This window comes from Brachionichthys hirsutus, chromosome 21, assembly GCF_040956055.1.
Source record: "Brachionichthys hirsutus isolate HB-005 chromosome 21, CSIRO-AGI_Bhir_v1, whole genome shotgun sequence".
Classification (NCBI taxonomy): domain Eukaryota; kingdom Metazoa; phylum Chordata; class Actinopteri; order Lophiiformes; family Brachionichthyidae; genus Brachionichthys; species Brachionichthys hirsutus.
In genome coordinates this window covers 6,213,799-6,235,925 of record NC_090917.1, presented here as the reverse complement: position 1 = coordinate 6,235,925, position 22,127 = coordinate 6,213,799, and the positions used below count along the sequence as shown (strand labels likewise).

Below are 22,127 nucleotides of genomic sequence, written 5' to 3'. Positions count from 1 at the left end.
GGCTGTTCAAGTGATAAGTGCCACTCCTTAAACCCTAATACTGTTGGCACCAGCGAGTCATGCATGTTTCAAATGAAAGGCATGTTTCTGGCCAAGAACCTAAAGACGGCAGGAGAAAGGAGCAAAGGAGGAGCGTGAGGAGAACATGGAGTAACTCCATCTCTCCTGGCTCTGAACTCTGATCAACGCCTTCAATTACTAGGAAATATACGGGCCGGCCTGTTTCCACCACTTAACTGAGTCCCCTTCAGTTGCAGCCCACTAGGGCTGTAAATTATCGCTCCCCATCTATGGTTTGCAGCAGTTTTGGAGTCACCAGTGAGAACCTCCTCTGTCTCGGTTCAAATAGGAAGGAATTCCCTCCCTCTGTGTGCCAAACCCCAAACCCACTGCGAACCTGGGCTGTGGAGCGTGCAGCTGCACGTTCGCGTGGACACGCTCGCTCGCAAACATTGATTTAAACGCACACAAATGCACACAAATGTTCATATACGCCGTATAAAATCCCCTGGAGCTATAGATCACTGGGATCAGGGAGAGAGTTTAGCACGCACACACACGCACACACGCGCACACGCAGGCCGTAGATCACTGAGGTGGGCAGAGACGACAGCGTTCGCACACACAGTGGGCCTTATTGGAGAGTTTAATAGAGGAAAGCCAGCATGAATCCCCGCAGTCATTCTGTTCCAGTCAAACACACCATTCACTACATAATGCTCCTGTGTGTGTATTAATACACACACACACAAGGCACTACATACTGTGTATAGCATGTGCCTCAATATGGCCTGTGTGTGTTGGTTGATTATGCATGTGCACGTATGTGACAGTGCATGTGTAGGAGTGTGTAGCATGTGCAGTTATGCTTTGCTTGTGCTTATTCAAGGCCATATTGACCCATCAGTGCTGCTTCGTCACCTTTTCTCTTCATGAGTCTGGCCTCTTGAAAACATGCTGGATTTATCGCAAGTTTTGGGTGCTATCTCAGACATGGTGTGTGTGTAGGTGTGCGTGCGTGTGCGTGTGAGGTTTGGTCTTTTTTTCTAAATACCAGCTCTAATGTAGGAAATGAATCTGGTTTGTTGCTGGAGGAGAAATTAAACTCAATAAACATGATGATACATTGAGAAATACAGACTTCAACAGAAACACACACTCCTGCAGGGAGCTGTAGAATAAGTCAAAAATACTGCAGTACTGCGTTAGAAATCATAACGTAACATGAAAGTTTCATAGAAATGCAGCCGCCTCCATCCGGACTAAGTTACGTCAGACGACTGAGCTTAATAATATGAGCATAAATGGAAAATATTATTATTATTAATTATTATTGTTAAGTGTTAATATTAACACTGACCCACATGCTGTACATTCTAGCATATAGAGCTGAGCGATGCACAGACCTGGAAGCTCCTTCCTCCAAACTGATTTGACGGTGCAATCGGCAAAACGGATTTCTTCCCACATGCTTTTGCATAAACCTGAAATAAGCAGACATGCATTGTTTTCTTTACAATACGCGTCTTTATCTGTGAATCTAGGTGCTGTGTAATCATGGATGGAGCCTAATGTGTGGTCCATTTGCTTCCTTAATGGGGCATACGCAAGCTGTTCAGCCAAGACAACAGCCATTGTTCACTTTACCTTTGCCGTTTTTAATGTGCAGCATTAGCCCAGCAGTTGTGTGCTCGACCATAGTGCTGCGCTGATGGTCAAATAACAAGGTCTTAATAGAATATAGTAGGACCGGGGAGGACAAAGGTGGGCAATGTTCAGCTGGATGCAGCCAATTTCTATGTAAGAGGCCTGCCTAAAAACCCCATTCATAGGCCGTCTAATGCTGGTGCGTAATTAAATGTGATTACTGGAGCAGAGGGCTTCTCTCTCCGTCTCTGAGGGCCACACACACGACTGCAGGCAGTGTGCATGCACTCATTAAGGAGGCGCTAACAGATGCACACAAGCAATGACCACAGGCGTACCTAGAAATATAAGTCGTGTCTCTTTCCCTGATACACAAACAAATTCATCCAAGTTAGGAATCTTTCAGCAGCATGTTAACTCCTCAGCTGCGAAGGGTTTCATTTGAAGGGGGGGGGGGGGTCGAAACACTGGCTGCAGATTCATTTAAGTGCAGAGTCACTCCAGAAGCCACGGCTGAGGATAATTAACTGAGATAACTAAGCTAGTTAATGCTACATCTCGGACAAGAAGGACGTCATTCATGTTTGCATCCCATTCTGTCATAAGGATGTCACCAGATAGAAAAAAATGTCCTCTTAAAGCAAATCGTTCCTGCAGGACAAGTAATATCAGGGTACAGGGTCATGGTTTAATGGTTAAACACGGAAAAAAATCATGCCAACTTAAACTAAAACTTTCTTCATAGATTGTATTATATGTAAAAATGTATAAATATCTGTTTTTGAATGTATTTATTTGTTGGTTGTACTGTCCCTTTAACAAAGCAGAACTTAATCCTTCAGGTGAGGTTTTAATTTGAGTTTCAAGGTTTTAATCTGACATTGTGAAAAAGTTTAACCATAAAGCAAACAAGTAGCACATGCTCAAAGGCTCGTGAAAGCACACCCACACACACACACCCACACACGCACACGCACACGCACACACACACACACACACACCGTGTCTGGCCTGCTCTCCGGTCCAGTTTCCTGGGCAGACGCCGTCCCCTGGTGCTCATGGGAAATAGTGAGCATGCCAGGCCCCACAATGGCGTCCTTTCAGTCGCCTGCATGCTTGACCTGTGCGGGGTCAGTACTCTGCTTTGTGCCCCGTGACTCCTGAGTGACCCGAGGTCACGCTGAGGGCCGGGGGTCAAATCCAGATGCCTGCATCTAATTTCGCCCTCACTGGGTTATCCCAAAATCTGCCCTAAAATCTGGGCCCCTCTACCCACCCTCGAACCCACGACTACCTCCACACATGACTGAGTTCCATGGAATTACATCAGTACTCTGCAGTCTAATTGGACTACTGTGGAGTAGTACTCACACTCAAGCTCTCTTATACTTTGTCTCTCGTTCTTAAACACAGGCCTGACCCCCCTGTAACTGCACTAATACCCCATCCCATGGCCTTTGGTCTATCTTGAGGGATTAGGTGTAGAAAGACATACATACAAGCACAGATACACACACACACACACACACACACACTCACACACTTATTAATGCAGAAGGCCTGGTCGAGGGTCTACCTTGAGGGATTAGGTGCAGAGAGACAGGACCCTCCAGCCAATCAACCGGTCTGTCACATTGATTTTGAGGGGTCACTGGTGCACAATAGCCAGAGTTTTCCTGTTTTAACCTCTCTGATCGCCCACATGTGCTCTCAAACCCACGGCCACAGAATGACAATAAACTTTATTTATGTGATTTTCTGAAAAGCCAGCATTAAATAGGTGATTTATATTAAATGTATAATATTCAAGTGTCTAAAAGTGTATTTTCAGAGAGGATTTCCAAAGAATGTACAACTATTTTCTGACAGGACTTTGTGTACATAAACACACATTTAGAAATGTCTTTCAAATCCAGAACTCCCCTATTCGCCTTCCGAAGCTTCATCACACCCCTGCTTCTTTCATCCCCGGGGAAAAGCTCACATGGCCGGGGGGGGAAACTCTCAGGCCAACCCCCTCTCCCCCCCCTGCCTCTATGGTTCCCCACCCCTTCTTCTCTTTCCTGGTCGAACAACACAATAGTCATCTATCAGAGGGGGTAGCAGGCAGAAGCTTTGCCTGACAGAAATAAACCCGGCTCCTGCCAGCTACATTTCAGGTGCTTGGGCTATTCTCTCTGATGTCATCCATCGCCGACCTGCCCTGGTTTAGTCATTATTTCTCCCACTCACACCTGAAGGCCTTACATCCCTCTGCTGCCTGCTTCCCTTTCCTGGAGGGAATCTGAGGCATCTGGAAAAACAGGATATGTGCATGTTTTTGATATTGTTATTATTATTACGGTTTTAAAAGAAAACAATGAAGATATTTGCAGCTAAAATCCCTCCATTCAAAATTATGCAAAAAAATATTAAGTAAAAAAATATTGCTGCAAAGAAATGTGACTGACTATTATATTATTACAGCATAAGGTGTAAGATGATGCATCAACATGTCAGCAGCATTTTGCTTAAAGTCATGTTGTCCACATTCCAGCCTCAGATCTACTTTAAATGTTCACAAGATAAATCTGAACAGTTTTTAGATTATTAATTTGGTAGCTAAATAAATTAGTTGTTTTTTCTTCCCCTCTAATCTTTGTTTTTTTATGAAATAGTCATTCTATTTTGAGCCTGTAGCAGTAATATTTAAATGAAACTCTCTGAAAGGTCGTTCTTTGCTGGGACTGACACCAATTCAGACATTTGACACTTGACAAAGGCGCTTGAGCCGACACTGTTTTTGGAAGAGGTCAAAAGTTGAAGCGTTTGAGCCACTGGTTTAACCTTTAACTATTAAATGCATTTTATTAAATGCATTTAATTAAACATCTGAACAACAATGTTTAACCGTATAGCTGTTGGATAGATATAGTAGAGTGAAATGTATAGTATTTCTTTTTTTTGCTGTGATGCAGTAGAGGTTCAGAAAGAATCGTTTAAATAAAACAAAGGGTGTTGCTGAACCAGTTTGACTGGGGGCATTGGTCCTTGCTTTGATCTGCTGCAGCCCAGTCAAATCTTAAATTTGAATTTTATCAACCGCCATTATTTGGCATCCATTTAAGGATTTTGTTTTCTGAATTTTCTCCTCTATATAACTCACAATGTCAAAGAAAGGCTTTCATGCACTGTAGAGCACATGTTGCAGCTGGTGCACTGCTGCTCACACAGAAACAGGATTAATGATAACACAAAATGACTCAAATAAACTTTAAATAACTAAGATCTTATTTAAGACAAACTGATTTTTTTTAATTAAATAAAAAAAAGCCTGCAAAAATATTGATCAACTGGCAGCTTTATGTCTTTTTGACACTAATATGCTAACAAGTTTAATAACACTTGGTTCAATGTGAATCAATTAACATTGAATAATAATAGCCATCAAAATATTCAGCAGCAAAAATATCTTAAAATGTAAAACAATTCAATTACACTTCAGATGAAATCTTCTAAAATCTAAATTGATCAATAATCACCTACAATCTCTATTCACTTTAGATTATGAATGGAAGCACAAGTACTTGTGTTAAGGTTGGTAATCAAAAAAAGATACAATTGGTCAGACCTGCACTAAGACATTATATTTCCATGGACATCATATAAAATAAACTTCTCAAAAGTTCAGAATTTCAGAAGTTACATGTTTTTGTTATGGTTGATGAAGCCTGTATAATTTGCCAGATTCACTCCCGATTACTCGCTCCTATTATAAGCAGCCAGAAGAACACAAGGACAGACACAGACATACTGACCAGTTAATGTTGTGGGAATAAAAAATGGTTGTATTTATTTGTATGTGTATTATTTGTACTTTATTTGTATCTGCGACATACTTTATTTGAAATTAGTGACTCATATCTTAATATATTAATCATCATATATGTGATCATTAAAGTATTCTAATTCTGACTCATTAAATCTTTAAAACATTTAGTCACTCATGTTTTACAATTACTTAGATTAGATTAGAATAGACATTGTTTACACACACACGCACCCACACGTACGCACGCACACACACACACACACATTCCACGTGTCAAAGAGCACCGAATTCATTACCGCGGCGTGACCACCAGGGGGCGCATAAACATTTCCTCAGACATAAAGCCAACAGTCTGTGTTGTCTTCTCTCTCTCTTCTTCTACTACAACAATCTACTTCCTGGAGGCGCGTCGCGAAAAGGCTTCCACTGTATCATTAAAACAATACGCCGTTAATCTGCGGTTTTTAAAAGCACGCAACGACTTGCTTTATACAGACTAATGCGCGTTTAAACGACAGAGTTACCGATGATAACGTAAATTGGGCAGCGGAGGCGTCGATCGCTGAAGTCGCAGAGAGGAAGGTGAGCGACTTAAACTACTAAGAGACCGTTTTGTTAGACTAATCTTTGCATTCAAGCATTTAGTAATTATTTTTGTAATTGGTGAGTTTGCTGGAAGACGACAGCCCCGAGCGTGAAGCCTCAATCTCAGCGTGCTTTGCGTTTCCACGCAGCGCCACGTCACTGATCGACGGAGGGAATCGGGAACAACACGTCCCCTCTTTGGACGTCGATGATCCGCTGTCCCGGTGTTGTTTGACATCTTCTTACAGAGGAAGGGGGGGGGGGGGGGGGGGGGGGCTGTCATCAAGAGCTTCAACATGGCGGCCTCGAACTGGGGTCTTATCATGAACGTGGTCAACAGCATCGTGGGAGTCAGCGTGCTCACCATGCCCTTCTGCTTCAAGCAGGTGAGCTGCGGGACGATCCGATTAAGAACAATTTATTCCCCTTTTGATGATGATCCACATCAGTCTGTGGATGGTGTGAACCTGATTAGGAGGGGGATGAGCTGCTTGGCGGAGGTCTGCACCATCCTCGTATGATCAAAGAAGCTGCCTCTTTGTGCCTGTCGTCTTTGTGCCTTTTATCAAAAATCAAACACAAAATGTGTCCTCCTGCCCTCTTCCAGTGTGGGATAGTTCTGGGAACGTTGCTGTTGTTCTTCTGTGCCTGGATGACCCACAAGTCTTGCATGTTCCTGGTGCTCACGGCGAGCAGCACCAAAAGAAGGACCTACGCGGGATTAGGTGGGTCTAGATAATGAACCGCCTTTTAATAATTATGAAAGGAAAGATTTGCCTCTTTGTGCCTGCGATGATTTCGTTCCACGGCGTTACTCTTTTTTTTTTTTGTAGTGGAAGTGAATGCAGGAGAACCTGAGTTTAGGTTTCGCTACTATTCCGGTTACACACACGGGACTATAGAACGCTGCCGTCTGTTAATCTGCTTGTTGTTCCCGCCTCTGCAGCGTTCCATGCTTACGGGAAAACGGGAAAAACGCTGGTGGAGACGAGGCAAGCGTTACTTTCTCACCACACATTATGCTGTTTGTGTTTTATTATCTCATCGTTTCTACGAATAAAGAGTGAAATGGATTTATTTCCTCAAACATGGACCCTGACAGTAAATGTCTCTCTCTCCCTGCAGCATGATCGGCTTGATGCTGGGGACCTGCATCGCCTTCTACGTTGTGATCGCTGATCTGGGCTCTAATATCTTCGCTCAGCTGTTGGGTTTAGAGGTTCGTGTTGATCAATTCCCGATTGATCCGCTCGTGTCTTCTGCACCCCCCCTTTTATGTCCACCGCGTTACGCCCCGAGTCGCCAAAGAGTTCCGTCTCGCTCTGAAGGTGACCTTCGGCTTCCGCGTGCTGCTGCTGATCTCCGTGTCCGTGTTCATCGTCCTGCCTCTGAGTCTGCAGAGGAACATGATGTCCTCCATCCAGTCCTTTTCTGCGATGGCGCTCATGTTCTACACCCTCTTCATGTTCACGGTGAGCCCAGCCCAGCGCGTCTGAATAAACTCCAGCAGAGCAGGAAGTCGTAAAACTGGTTTTTTTTGTACCAGGGTGAACGACAATATATTTTCAACACTGCTAAATATTCCTTTCTTTTTAATCTGTATTTCAAAATGAGGAAAGATATTTGGTTTTCACAATATTGTGTAAATGCTGTTTTGTTTTAATCTGTCTTAATTATTTCTCATTTACTCCTCGCACGAAATGTCTTCTTTATTATTATTATTATTATTATTGTGTTGCTTTTTATTGTCAAAGAGTAAATCTCCGCTAAAATCGCACGAGGCAGAAAACACGCTATTAGAGAGGATTCCTTTAGGAGAAGACGACTCATCGTGGAGTTCCACAAGTCGCCTCTCTCTGGCTGCATTTTAATCTGAGATTAAGAAAAGAACTAGTCTGTGAATTTTAAACAATGGCTGCCTGCTAATTCTTTTTTTTTTTTTACCATCAAGTAAAATGAAATTTCTTTACTCAGTTAAATGTCAGGGAACATTTAAAGATGTCTGACAATGGCTTTTCCGCCTCAGCGATGTCTTGAGGCGTTCGAGGGCAAACATGAGGATGTTTGCACTATTTTGCTTCTAACAAAACATATTTAAACTGTTGGTCTGCGTATTGACACTCCTCACAGGGACACGCACGTTCTCTCTGCTGTTTCGGTTAAACAATAAGCAGCACTGAAGTCCAGCTCAGTTTTCTGCCTTGTGTGTGTGTGTGTGTCTGTGTGTGTGTGTGTGTGTGTGTGTCTGGCTTCAGATCCAGGCCCGGCCCGGTCCAGACCCCTAAACCCCTCTAACAGTGATGTATCTTCCCTCCCTTTTTCATCCCGTTGTACCTTTTTCTTTCCCTTGTGTGCTCCTGCCCTGCCTCATTCCTCTCCTCCTCTCCTCCTCTCTGTCCCACGGCTCTCTCTGTTGCCGACGCTGTAGATAGTGTTGTCGTCTCTGCGCTACGGCATAATCTCAGGCTCCTGGGTAGGCCGGGCTCACCTGTGGCGCTTGAAGGGCATCATTCAGTGTCTGCCCATTATCGCCACAACCTTCTGCTGTCACCCGTAAGTAGAACCCTCAGAAGTGCTGGGGTCGGGGTCGGGGCGTGGAAGCCGAACGCTTCTCCCGCAGCTTTACGCTCCTCGTTCGCCTTCTTCTTCTTCTTCTTCTTCTTCTTCTTCTACTTGCCTGAACCTCCTGCCCCGCTCTCAGCCATCGCAGATTCACACCTTTCGTGCGTGTGTGTGTGTGTGTGTGTGTGGGTTTGTGTTTGTGTTTGGTGGCAGTGGTAATAACGAAGAAGAGTTCTCCTGTTCTTTGGGACTTTGTCTGGGAACCGGAGAACTAATGCTGGGGGGGAGGGGGTCGTTTTCGTTCAACCCTCTTATTTTGCTTTTACTCATGACAGGTTTTAGTATCGGGTGTCTTGCCTTGTCTCGAGGTTGTTTTTTTTCTTTTCTTCATTTTCTCTGGTTTTATCAGTTTCACTGTCTGTCCGTGAGACTCCAGCATGGGTGCTCCCCCCCCCCCTCCCTCCACTCTTAATTTGGTTTGTTCCATATCCCCGCTCCCTCCCACCTCCTCCCCCCCCCCCCCTTCAGATGGTGCTGTCCTCATTCAAACATGGGCTGCTCGGCGGCTGGTGGCTAGGGCAGGTCAATGTCGTGCGCTTGGAGGGTGTGTTTCGCTGTCTCCCCATCTGCAGCATGGCCTGCGCCTGTCAGTCGTAAGTACTCTGCCCCCCCCCCCCCCCCCCCCCCTCATCCTCTCCGCTAGCACTGGACCACGTATTGAAACTAACGTGAAAGGAAGACTCCAAATTGCACTCTGAACATGACGGTAATCCTAAAATCGTGCTGTGGGTTGTCTTTAAAATAAATCTTTCATGTGCTGCATGTGAAATTGAGCAAACATCACGATGAGTGCTTGCGCAGCGTTCCTCGAAGCCACAGTTGAGGGTTCGGAGTCGGTCTGTAAAGTAAAGAGACGTAACAACGAGGAGGATTTCTATCTGCAAAGGGAGGCTGCTCGTTTCTGCTGATGTGCTTCACGCAGTCTTTTGTTTCCACTTTAGGTCCCAACGTGGAAATGACCCGAGACTAAAAGCGCTTTTTTTTTTTTTTGCCCGCCCTGCAGCTTCTCTCATTAGACATGAATAAAACTCAAACATTTTGGTGGAAAGTAGCACCATTAGATCGTCACAAAGTCCGTCTGAAACTGCTCGTATACATACGTAGAGCTTAGTTTTCACTTTCCCCGACGGTCGCTGCAGAATTCACCCTCCTGCATATCGTCTCTCGCTCTGGCGCCACCTCTCTGCTGTTCCTCTGGGCTTCAGTGTGCGACGGCCTTATCTTCTGATATGCACAGTGCTGGTGATGAATGCTGGGAGGGTGTGGTGAGGTCATTAGGAGCCAGATGTTCGGGTGGGGGTGCTGTAAGGGTTTGCTTGTGTGTGTGTGTGGGGGTGGGGGGTGGGGGGGGGTGAGGTAAGTGGCGGGGCCTGGAAACGAGACTTTTAATTAACGTAATCGCACAAAGCCAACAGAACTTTATGGGACGACCGGGCGCGTTCATTAGCGATCGGCGTGCACACACGTCCGTAGACGAAGACAGTGCACGCTTGTGTGTGTGTGTTTGTGCTCCTACTAGCGGTGCCGAGTGATATTTGGCAGGGCGATTCCTTGGCCTGCGGTCGGGCTGAGCGTGGCGAGCCCTCCTTCAGGCGGCAGGCGGCTTTAGCCAAACCGCCAATCGACACACTGGACCTCCGCCATGTTCCGGACACACTGATGCCTTCACAGACTGATTGAGCAGCCCCTCAGCACGTTGGATTTTTATTACATTCATGAAGTATGTTTACTTTCAGTTAAAGCGTTACTTAACATCACCATCATGATGGGATGGGGCGCCGGCCCTGTTGTTTTTGGCTGCAGGACGGCCAGTTAGGGACACGGGGAAAACGGAGAGTGATGCCATGCTAATGATATCTACAGCACACGCACACGCACACGCACGCACACACACACACACGCACGCGCACACACTGGTCCCTCTGAAGACCTCGTTCGTCATATTTCCTCCATTTAAGGGCAACGCTAAAGCAGAAACGCATTAGCCTCTGAGTCGGGGGGGGCTATTGAGTGACCATTAGATGCTTTTGATCCCCACTTACAATATACGTTTTATTTAACCTTGGCTATGAGATTTACTGGTTTGCAGATTAAACAAGCATCAAGAAAAAAAAAAAGCTCGCTCCTAAAACCAGTGTGTGTGAAAGCGAGACGAGGAGCGAGATGAAGCTTATGGTTTCTTTCTCTCTGTCGCTCCCCCCTCCAGTTATTCATTCGCGTAGGTATACGGGAGGGAGAGAAAGAGAGGAGGCGAGCACAAAGAGTCTGTCAGGGAAGTTTACAATGCTCTAAAACCGGTTCTACATAGAACCTGTAAATTCAATGGGTAATGTGCCGAAGGTCTCCTCCACACTCCGCCTCAGCCTGTTCTAGCACAGGGCAGGTTCAACCTCGACTACAGTCACCCTCCCTCTCTCGCTCTCGCTCTCTCTCTCTCTCTCTCTCTCTCTCTCTCTCTCTCTCTCTCTCTCTCTCACACATCCAGCATAGATTCTGAACCCTTGTAAAACACTTCACTGCCGTCACATCGCTTCTAATTTACTTCTGTTTAAAAATAGATATCTATTAGAATATTTACAAAAATGAATCAAGAAATGATCAATATCCACAGGCTGGAAAAACCTGCGTTCACGCTCGTGATGAATGCACTTACGCACGACGCGCGTATAAAAGTGTTGGAGGAATCTAAATCACGCCTGGCCAGTTTTTGGATGCAATAATCGATGGATGGATCAAAGCATGAACCCACTTGATCAATATCTGAATCAGTTATTTTGCCTTCCGCATTCATGAATCCTAAACAAACGGTTGTTTTGGAGACTGGTGTTCATTAGAAGCTCTCGCTCGCTTTCTCTGGCTTGCTTGCTTCCTAAGGCGATCATCCCGGGACGCGTTTCGCTGAAGTCGGCAGTGAAACCGCATTCATTAACAAACAACGGAGGTGACGTGAAAATCCACATTAGCGAATTGGCACGAATCCGGAGGGACGGACCTGACCGCAGCTTCGGCGGCGGCATAAATCTTAATTTGATGTGTTGCTGATGATTGTCTTACAGTGTTTAAACGTTAATGAGCTAAACAAGCAGAGATAAATCAGTCGTCTGAGGTGGAGCCTGACAAGGACGCGAGGAGGAAGATGCATCATTCGATTAGTGCGCAGCGCAAACGGGCCTCCGTGCGGCCGCTCCTGAAATAAATCTGCAGCGCGGTTTGCATCGAGAAAACGTCTCCGCCGAGAATCCGTGAACCGTGTCAACTGGAGCAGGACAAGTTGTGTGTCTGATCCGACAGTGAATGAATGCAGCCGCACACGCGCGTGTGTGTGTGTGTGTGTGTGTGCGCGCAGCGTGCGAGGTTGCAGATTGTATTGCCGGGCTGCTTGTCTCTCTCAGGCAGGTGCTGCCGACCTACGACATCCTGGACGAGCCGTCCGTCAAACGCGTCAACACCATCTTCACCTCGGCCCTCAAAGTGGTCACCATGTTCTACATCACCGTGAGTAGAGACGCGCTCTGACCATCGCTAGTGTTGTGGTGTTTTCACGCCCCCCCTACCCCCCCCCCCCCACACACACACACGCACACGCCTCTCTACAGGTGGGGTTCTTTGGCTATGTCAGCTTCACAGACAACATTGAAGGCAACGTGCTGATGAACTTCCCGTCCAACCTGGTGACGGAGATGATCCGCGTGGGCTTCATGATGTCCGTCGCCGTCGGATTCCCCATGATGATTCTGCCCTGCCGCCAGGCCATCAACACCATGCTTTTTGAGCAGCAGGTCAGCTCGACCGCCTCTAAACGGACCGCGTCTGCCTTCAGCTCGCAGTTGCTGAACCTGGAACAATATTCATCTTCCTTAGAAACTGCACGATGTAAATCTGGACCTGAGCATCCGACTCAAAACCCATCTGTTCAACGTTGCTTTTAATGTCTAATTTCACTTTTTACATTTTATCGAATTTATTTTCATGTTCATATTTTATTGTCTGGATTGCTTTGCTGTTTTTAACTCATGTACTTTCTGTAAAGCAACTTTGAGTGTCTCGAAAAGCACCATATAAATACAATTTATTATTATTATTTGTAATGTATCAAAATACATTCACAAATACAACTTTTTTTTTTTTAACAAAAACTCAATAAGTCAGAGCCGATCAGCTTTCTTTTGGTGAAACTGCACAAATGCTTCTGGCCATTAGATCTGCTTCATTTCTGGTGGGATGCTACGAAGCAGGAAAATCATACATTTCTGCCTCTTGAATCTTGAATCTCCATGAAAAGGAGTATGGCAAAAAAATCTTCAATCTCTTCAGGGTTAGTCTTGATTGGACCCCCCCCCCCCCCCCCAACTTCTGGTGCAGAGTACAGATTGGTATAGTGAGCAATATGTTCAATCATCAGTGAAGAATGTTTTGAAGTACTGAAATGGTGTCTTTACAGCATCAGGGGACTCGAAGCTTGCCTCAGGAACCTGTAAGTCATCGTGCGTCCAGATTCTTCTGCCCTTGGTTTGGCTTGGGGGGTGAGCTAGGGGGGTGAACTATCTCTTCAGAGGAAAGAGTTTTGAGGACATCTTCCCCCTCTTCTCCTCTTCTTATGGTTGTTTGGTTTTGGTAGGTACTTCTTGAAGCAACTTCCTCCTAATCCATAGAGTCAAAAGGAAAGCCCCCCCCCCCCAGTCTCTTCTGCTTGTGTGGGCTGATAATCAGGGTCCTCTTTTATACAGTCGTCATCATCATCATCATCATCATCATTACTTTGATCAGCATCAGAGTTTTGAGGATAGCCTAGCGCCATAAAGTGTTTAGCATCCATCTATTATTTACAAAACAAAGATGGTGAATTGCCCCACTGTTTTAGATGCCATGAAATTGCTTTAAAGCAACAGTGATGGTGTTTTTTATTGCACACATTTTTTTTTTTTTTTTAAATGTGCCCACTTTATCTACTAAAGGACAATTGAACCGTTTGGTCGAGCATGGTTTGCAAGAATTCTTAGTATTTTGTTTTATCTCTCAAGTTACACAGTTCTGTTCAGTAAATCTTCAGGCATGAGAATATGTCACAACAAACAGAGGCCTCACGTCATTTCCTGTGAGGATGCTAACATCCTTTACATGCTATTTCAAAAACGCAGGGACATCTAGAGCACCTTTTTGGTATAACGTATCTCAACGAGTGGCAGAGATGGCTGAACCGGGTGGAATTAAGTAAAACATGTTTTTCAGTCTACCATAAGGTCGTAACAGAACGTTAAAGTGATAACCAACAAACAAAGTCTGTGTGGGAGCAGCTTTTATTTGTTGAGCTATCGTTGCCTCTCAAGGCCGGTCTGCCGCTATCAGAGCCGAGTTCAGGTTAACTCAGAATAAATCCGATAAATCTACATCTAATCCAGACACTGCAGGAACATGAACACATCTAACGCGTAAAAAGTCTTAGAATGCCATATTATAATGTCGAATCGATCAAATGCGTTGTAGGTAATCCTCAGCACCTAAAGGTCGTTGGATCCACAACGCTAGCTATAACAAATTAGTCACAATCCAATTAAAAACTCTGGGATCCATATTAATATAACATTTCTCTCATCTCAATGTCTTTCTGACAGCAGAAGGATGGGACGATTGCTGCGGGGGGGTACATGCCGCCTCTGCGCTTCAAGGCGATCACCCTCTGCATTGTGTTTGGCACGATGCTGGGAGGCATTCTCATACCCAACGGTACGTTACTAGTGCGTGTGTGTGTGTGTGTGTGTGTGTGTGCGTGCACGTACAGGCGTACAGCTTGCTGACTGGAGGTTTTGAAGGTGCATGTGTTCTTCATGTGGGTGGAGTAACTGTGGAGCTTTATGATGTGTGTGAATGTGACTTTATGAGTCAGTGACAGTCACACTATAACACAGTCCTTAAATCAGGACCCGAACTTTTATCTCCTCTTAGACAGCAGAAGGGAAGACGGGGCTATTATTTTCACAGGCGTTCTCTCCCTCCCCCTCTCTCTCGCTCTCTCTCTCTCTCTCTCACACACACACACAACTACAAATCCGTGCATTCACTCCATTGCTGGCTCTCCTAGGGTTTTTTAAAGTCTGTTGGTCCACCTCTCAAACTGCTCAAAAATGGATCTAAAGATTAACAGGACTTTAATAATGTGTGCGTTTGATGAATTTTTAATTAGGTGATCTGAACAAACGGACGCACACAGAGAGAGAGAGAGAGAGAGAGAGAGATCGTGTGTCTAATCAGACTAATAGATTGAGGAGAACGGGGGGTAAGGACCTCGGGGGGGGAACTGGACGCTAAATCTGAGGGAGACAATATGGTGTCCGTCGTCTTTATGAGCGATGAGTTTCCAGGCCCCGTGCCCAGCAGACCCGATCCTCAGAGACGGTAGAAGTGCCACGGCTTCCTGGAACGGCAGACCTCGTCCCCTCGCCAGCACCTCTGGCAGAGTTGGCATCTTTTTTTATCTAGTGAACTCATCTTTGTCTTTTATCAACACCTAGCAGCTTCCAGATCTGTTCATTTCACTTTTAACGTGCAGCGTGGCAAAAACAAAACCCCGAATGTAGCATTCGGTCGATCGTCAGCTATTGGTTGGTTTCTTTAGATCTCTTTTGCTACTCCCACTTTGCAGAAGATAATCTTGTTCTCTTTCTGCCTTCAGTGGAAACGATTCTGGGTCTGACTGGCGCCACCATGGGCAGCCTTATCTGCTTCATATGCCCCGCTCTGATCTACAAAAAGATCCACAAGAACGGCATCATCGCTCAGGTGACCGAGTCACAATGGCCCTCGTCTCCTGCTCCGTGAAACTGCGTTTAGTCGCTTTCTAACCTGCTGTTCTTCCTGTCTTTTTGGCTCCGCCCCGCAGCTGGTGCTCTGCGTAGGTTTGGGCATCCTGCTGATCAGCACCTTTACCACCCTCTCTATTTCAGCCAGAAGCCCAGGCACCAAGGTCCAAGCTCCTCCTCAGCCGCGTGAAAAGGACGATCTGCCGCTGCCAGATCTCCCTGAACTGCACGGTAAAGATCACGACGCGCACTAATGGCTGGCAATCACTTACCTCCTTGATGGAATGTAGATTAAAGTGGTTGACTAATGATCCATGGAAGCATTTGCCTCGACGGGCCGGAGCCAGGCTCGTCTGCACCGTCAGAGGGTGGACAGCGGTGCTGCATGTAATTATTATACTGGCTGCACGGGAGACGTGTTTATTTCTTTTTTTATTTTTTTTTATTGTCAGACAGCGCTATAAAACCGCAACGTAACGAGAACACGGGACTATGTCGAAGGCACAGTGAGATTAAAACGGAAGGCCACAGGAAAATCCGGTTTCTTCCATTTCTATGAGAAGAAAAGATAAAGACAGACGGCGAGTCAGACACACGGACGGGGCGAGGAGATAACCGCTCGATAAGATCAGAGAGCGGCGCTGAACGCTTGACATTGATGGAGCGAAAGTGATGCCCTTCAAACTCGAGTCATTTCTCCACCCCTCTATCTCTGTTCCTTTCTCCAGCCCCCCCAAAAATACATTGTCTATGCCCCCCTCCCATCTCCCCCATATCTCCTGTGGTAGCTATAAAATGCCTGCTTGCTCTAGATGCGTGACACAAAACTGGCAGTGTGGGTTCAGGGAGGAGAGATGAGACCGAGCGCAGCCCGTTCAGTCGGTGTCGGTTTCAAGGGGAAGGCTTCCCGATCGTTGCGGCTTCCTGTGTCTAAATTAGTTTAATGCTATTTCTATTTTCCTGAGCTGAACTTTTGAGAAGTAATTCTTCAATCATCGCAGGTGAAACGCTATATTATTATAATCATAATAATAATGCAGTCTGGCCTCTGAATCGGTTTCCTTCTGGTCACTTTCAGCTTTAATGCATCCACTTCTCGGTCATTTATTCAACCTGCACTCATCTAGTCTGTTGTACCGGTTGCAGTGTTTGCTGCCATCTAGTGTCTTTAAGTCTGCATCGGCGCACATTAATGTGTGGCGCTGTGCTGTTTATTTGTGTGTAATCATTTGCAGCGCATAAAAAATAAAGAAAGTATCGGGGGTGTTATTAAATCACGATGCAGTCATTCAACTTTTTCTTGGACTAAAGAAACTAGGAATTCAGGACGTGTCTAATTTATGATTTCTGAATTTGTCAGTAATTCGTCTCGGATGTTTTTGTGCGAGTCTATATACTATTTTTATTCACGGTAAAGGTGAATAAAGCATTCAGCAGCAGCAATACTAAACACGTGTGAAAAATGCATTTGTGTAAAAATGTTGTTTTTATGGTTGTGAATTTATTTCTCAAAGACGTTTGTGGCTCCCTCATTCTTCCCCGGATCTGTGATCTAATGATCTGTGATCTGGATGTAGACAATCCTGCAGACAAGAAGCTAGCGGAGATGGAAAAGCCCCACCCTCCAGATATGGAGATGGTAGAACCTGCAGAGAAGGCTGAACCCCCCCAGATCAAAGGGCCAGTGGAACTACCCGAGGAGAAGAAGGAGCAGGAGGCGCAGTTGGACCGCCCTGGTGCAGGTAAGCGAGCTGAACCTGAAGTGGTGCTGGCGCCTTAAGCGGTTCTTTACGGAACCGTCAACTACTACTTACCTAGGTGTCGCTGTACCAGAGGGGGAGGCCCATCGCCACGAACCGCCCATCCCTCACGACGAGGTGAAGGTTGACCAAAGAAAGAATGGTGCGGAGCTGCAGGAGGACAATAAGCCTCCTGCAGCAGGAGCAGAGGCGGAGCCAGAAAGAGAAGAAGAGCAAGCTCACGCTGTGGAGATTGAGAAAAAACAAGATGGCGATGTTGAGGACGAGCTGAAGCCTGTAGCGGCTGTCGTGGGGGTGGAGGAAGTGGATTTGGGTGGGGGAGAAGCCCTGTCCAATGAGCTGCTGGAGAAGGCGAATGCTGAAGCGGACAAAAAGCAGGACGTTCCTCCGCTGAAGAAAGTCGAGAAGCTCGATCCCGTCAGAGGGAATGCAGCTGCGTTGGCACAAGGGGATGGCGCTCCAGAGGCCGTGGGGAAACGTGAGTATTTGTTGCTGCTCTTGGGTGGAGCAGTTCGGTGGAAATACGCTGACTTTGTGGTATTTACTCGCATTCAGTTCCACTTCCTGATGGAGAGCAGCATCCGGCTGCAGACAGCAAAGATACAGCAGATGAGAAGTTGGACGGTAAGTGGAGCAGAAGTCTTTAGGGCTGGAGTCATTTCCTTCTACAAATGTGTCCTTCTGGCACTGCTTTTTTTCCACTTTTGAATTTCTACAATTTATTGGATGTGATGTCATAAACATATTTGCCAGCTAAGTTGGTTCAGAGTTTGTCCAGATCAACTGTTACACAATAAGCCCTTCGTGCAGAGGAGGTGGGGATACCAGCAGCCTCCAATGCCCAGAATGCAATGCGGTCAGACTCGCGTGTTCATGGCATATAAGCCTATGACGTGCAAAGACTTGCGAGACCCAGGGGCATAGTTTCACTTGAAAAATATTGAATTCTCGAAAATGCAGGAAATAAAATGGAATGTGTAAAACGCCATGCTGTTTAAGCCCCGCCTCTCCTCGCCATCGTCACGATGTTGTGTTTTCACCTCTTGAAATTGAACCACTGATCTGTTCTTTCTTACCGTGCTTATTTTTAATGGTTTATTCTCCTACTTATCTTAATGGACTACGCAGCCATTTTTATTTTTCTCTTATTCTGTTTGCTTTTGCTCTCTCACTCCTTCTCCGTTTTTACCCCTTTTTTTTCTCGTTCTTCTCCCGGACTCCTATCACAGTGATAAAAAAGCTGGTTGCAGGTATGAATTCCTTCTTGCCTTTTCTCTTTACTTCAGTCTGTCACTGTCGTTCACTCAGTGGTAGGCGTAGCTAAAGACCTGATGTGCTGCTATGCAACGCACCCACCCACTCAACTTGCCCCCCTAACATAGATTGCATACTGCATGTCTCGCTACCCATTACTGACCATCCCGGTTTATGTTAGGACTACCTGGATCAGTGATGCAGTACTAAGTCCGTAGTGGACTCATAGCCTCACAGAGGAGCCTAGAAATTGTTCTGTGGGCATGTTGGAAGACATTCTAATTGGATGTCTCTGCTGCGTAGAAGGCCAGCTCGACCACGCCGTGCTGCTGCAGGTGATCAAGGAGCAGCAAGAGCAACAGAAGAGACTCCTCGACCAGCAGGAGAAGCTACTGGCTGTCATCGAAGAGCAACACAAGGAAATCCACCAGAAACAACCTGCTGGTGTGTGTGCACATTTTTAGTTTTACACTCGTTGGCCAGTTGAAGGAATAAATGTGACATTTGTCATTTCTAGGTGCTGCTGCTGAAGGTGAGGCAGATAAGGGCCTCCAGGAACATCTGGAGGTGATGGAAGGTGTAGCGGCAAAGCCGAAGGAAACCGGCTTGGAGTCTGATGTGAACCAGGCCAACGAGGTCGGGGCGGCGCCGCAGGGTGGAGTGGCTGAGCAGAATCAAGTTCAGGCGGAAAGGAAGAACGATGCTGAGGTTAGAGCACCTGAAGTAGCGGTTCCAGTGCCTCACAAGGACGGTCGCGTTGCAGCAAAAGAAGAGTCGGAAAAGAAGAGTGAGCTGGGGGCAAGGGGAGTGCCGCTGGAAAAGAAAAGCCCTGAGGACCACCAGCCTGGACCTCGTAATGATCGGGCAGCCGAACTAGCAGATAAAGAAAGAAAGCTTGATGAGGAAAAAGCGAAAATGGAAAGCGTTCAAAAAGAACAGTTGGAGAAAGAGGTTCAGGCAAGACTGGAAATAGACCAGATAAAGGAGGAATTAGAACGAGCGGAGAAAGAAAAGATGGAGAGAGAAGTGGGAGCACGGTCAGAGAAAGACCGACTAGAGAGGGAGAAAAAGGAGATGGGGAAGGAGCAAGCTGAGAAGGAGAGGATAGAGAAAGAAGTCCAGGCAATGGTGGAACTGGAGAGGGAGAAAAGGGAGAAGCTGGACAAAGAGAGAGCAGTAGTGGATCAGCATGCACAGGAGAACGCTGCAGAAGAGAGACTTCTTCTGGATATCCAGAATGCAGGCAAGAAATTTGAGAGGGTGAGGAACGAGGACGGCGCTGCAGAAGAGAGAAACGCTGCACAGCGGGCAGAGGTGGAAGCCGGAGAGGCTTTGAAGAACGGCGGGCGAGACCTCAAAGAGAATGTTGCTGCCCGGGCAGACCCCGGAGAAGGTGCGCAAGACGAGGCTGTCAAAGTGAAGGCTCACCCAGAGGGCTCCCAGGAGAAGAGCGAAGACCGGGGAGCGGTGGATCTGAGGCGGAGGCGCAGGGAGCTGGGACACGGGGAGGAGGCCATGGGTGTACCGGGGCTGGAGCCTCTGCTGGAGCTGGGGGGCTCGGACCTGCACGCGGCCCTGGAGGAGCGGCTGATGGCCGGGGCGGTGGTGCACTCACGGCAGATTAAGTTGGTCTCGGAGGTTGAGGATGCCCCATGATGCACTTCGGTCGCACGGATTCTCGACCAATCGTTGGACAGCAGCACATTGTAGCCCTGCAGGAAGCTTCATGGACCGCACCAAAGCAAACACGACTCTAGAAGTTACCCAAAGCCCGAATATTCAGGGGTAGGATATGTAAATATTAATTATTTTTTGTCTTTGGGGGGGGGGGGTTGTGAAGAATTAAATATAAATATGCAAATACAATTTATAATCCATCTAGACAGATATATATATTTTTGTCCTGTAATTTTTGCCCCCTTGTTCTCTAGATTTGTGGAGTCTTCCTCACTTTCGGACGTGACCTGTTCTGATTTTCTACTAACAGGTCTCATTTTTGTTTGTAAATATTTAAATGTCAGCTGATCAATGCTAAAGGTTTCTTTGAACCTACATTTACCACGTATGTTTGTGTTCAGGCTGCTTTGCTATACTTTCAAATGAAAGTAACGGTGACGTGAGGTAGACGGTGTTGCCTTATTGTCTGATGAAGGTTGGACAATGAATCACTGTCCAAGACATTTACTCAGTCCGTCTTTAGTCATTCTTGACTTTCCAGTGTCTTGCTATTAATATGCTGCAGTATTTTAGGGGTTTTGCAGCTTTTTCTTGCTGCATAAGAGGAATTAAAATATATATATATTTAAAATATTATGGATTACATTTCTTAGTACTTCAGTGTTTCTGAATATTCCACCGGTTAGCATTTTGCCACATGCTGGAACTTTCCTTTGTACCAAAAGCTAGATTTCTATGTGCTTTGTACACTTGTGCATTTTTCTTATAGAAAAAAAACCAACAAAAATAAATGTCAACGGCTGTTTTGTGTTCAGAGATTAAATAGTTACTTTATTTACTTGTGAATTTTACACGTGGAGTGGTTTTAACAATGCCTTATGAAACAACACATTCAAAATGGTTTACAGCATCAAGCAGAACGTTCAGATCAGATAAGAGACATCCAGCATCACGAATGGATTCTTCGACCTTGAAGTCTTGAGGGTCGGTCCTTCCACAAAACCAGGACGGCTTCCTTTCATTTGGCTTTTTTCTTCGCCTGTAATTACCAGAGACATCAGAACGATGTCCTTTACATTAAGATTACGGGCATTGCTGTCCCTTACTGCTCTTGTGAAGCAGCTCTTCAGTGCGTCGAACTCCCCGACGCACAGATCCTTCTTCAGCTCCAGACGTCCCGCTGTTGTCGCCGCCACACACTTCCCATACACCGCCGCCTGAAACGAAGCAGCTCACAGCAGACCAATAAAGCAAAGTAAGGTGTGTGCGCTCTGTCTTTCCATCATAACATAACTGCAAATAAAATGTCTACATTTGGTTGGGTTGGCCAGTCTCCCCACTATCTAGGTTCCTTGCACAATGGCATTACATTGTATATAACGGTTTCTAACGATCTACACATCCATTCATTCATTTATTTCCTGCTGTGTAATCTGCATTCCGCACTCATCAGAAAGCATCTGATAGTAAAATTCGTAATGGATCGTGGAGCTTTTATTTTTGGAATTGGTTCCTTGCCAGAGTTTGGGGGTAAATCGGTCAAGTCAGGTGGTTTTAAATAGAACTATTTGTGCAAACACCGATTGTCCTTCTTTCATGCTTACCTCTCCCGCACACTCCGCAAAAAGTTCTGGGAAAAGCCTTATTTTCTCTCGACTGCGACTCCAGACATTTGGCAAGGACATCGCTGTTCTTCGGTCCTGTTGGATTCTTAGCTCATCTGATGAGCACGGTAGCGCTTAGCCGATCAATCCGAACCCGACGCTCCTTCACAGTTCAATAAAACACTTTTGTAAGACGTGTAAACAACACGTACAAAACCAAACCGTAGAACACGTTTTGTAAATCCATGGACACAGTAATATCCTGTTGGCAAAATACGGAAGTGTTATTCGCTCGTATTTCCGCCAATCAAAACGCTACCACAGCATTCCTGCTTTTCATTCGTTGTATTTCGCTCCAAGAACGCCAATG

The 22,127-nt window shown here is 46.0% G+C and overlaps 2 protein-coding genes across 2 annotated transcripts; one reads left to right on the top strand and one right to left on the bottom strand.

Moving 5' to 3' along the window:
* Positions 1-6,339: 6,339 nt before the first annotated feature.
* Positions 6,340-20,255, top strand: slc38a10 (solute carrier family 38 member 10). The gene is made up of 17 exons (XM_068754329.1): positions 6,340-6,429; positions 6,651-6,768; positions 6,990-7,035; positions 7,169-7,262; positions 7,372-7,515; positions 9,134-9,258; positions 12,058-12,160; positions 12,262-12,444; positions 14,278-14,389; positions 15,336-15,442; positions 15,543-15,693; positions 17,040-17,204; positions 17,281-17,700; positions 17,778-17,846; positions 18,452-18,472; positions 18,780-18,920; positions 18,994-20,255. Exons 1-17 carry the CDS (start codon positions 6,340-6,342, stop codon positions 20,130-20,132), a joined length of 3,228 nt encoding a protein of 1,075 aa, XP_068610430.1. The 3' UTR covers positions 20,133-20,255.
* A 708-nt stretch (positions 20,256-20,963) lies between these two features.
* ndufaf8 (NADH:ubiquinone oxidoreductase complex assembly factor 8) lies at positions 20,964-22,017 on the bottom strand. Its single transcript, XM_068754330.1, has 3 exons — positions 21,758-22,017; positions 21,260-21,370; positions 20,964-21,192 (listed from the first exon to the last, which is right to left on the bottom strand). The coding sequence occupies exons 1-3, from the start codon at positions 21,836-21,838 to the stop codon at positions 21,172-21,174; spliced, it is 213 nt and encodes a 70-aa protein (XP_068610431.1). The 5' UTR covers positions 21,839-22,017; the 3' UTR covers positions 20,964-21,171.
* Between the last annotated feature and the right edge of the window lie 110 nt (positions 22,018-22,127).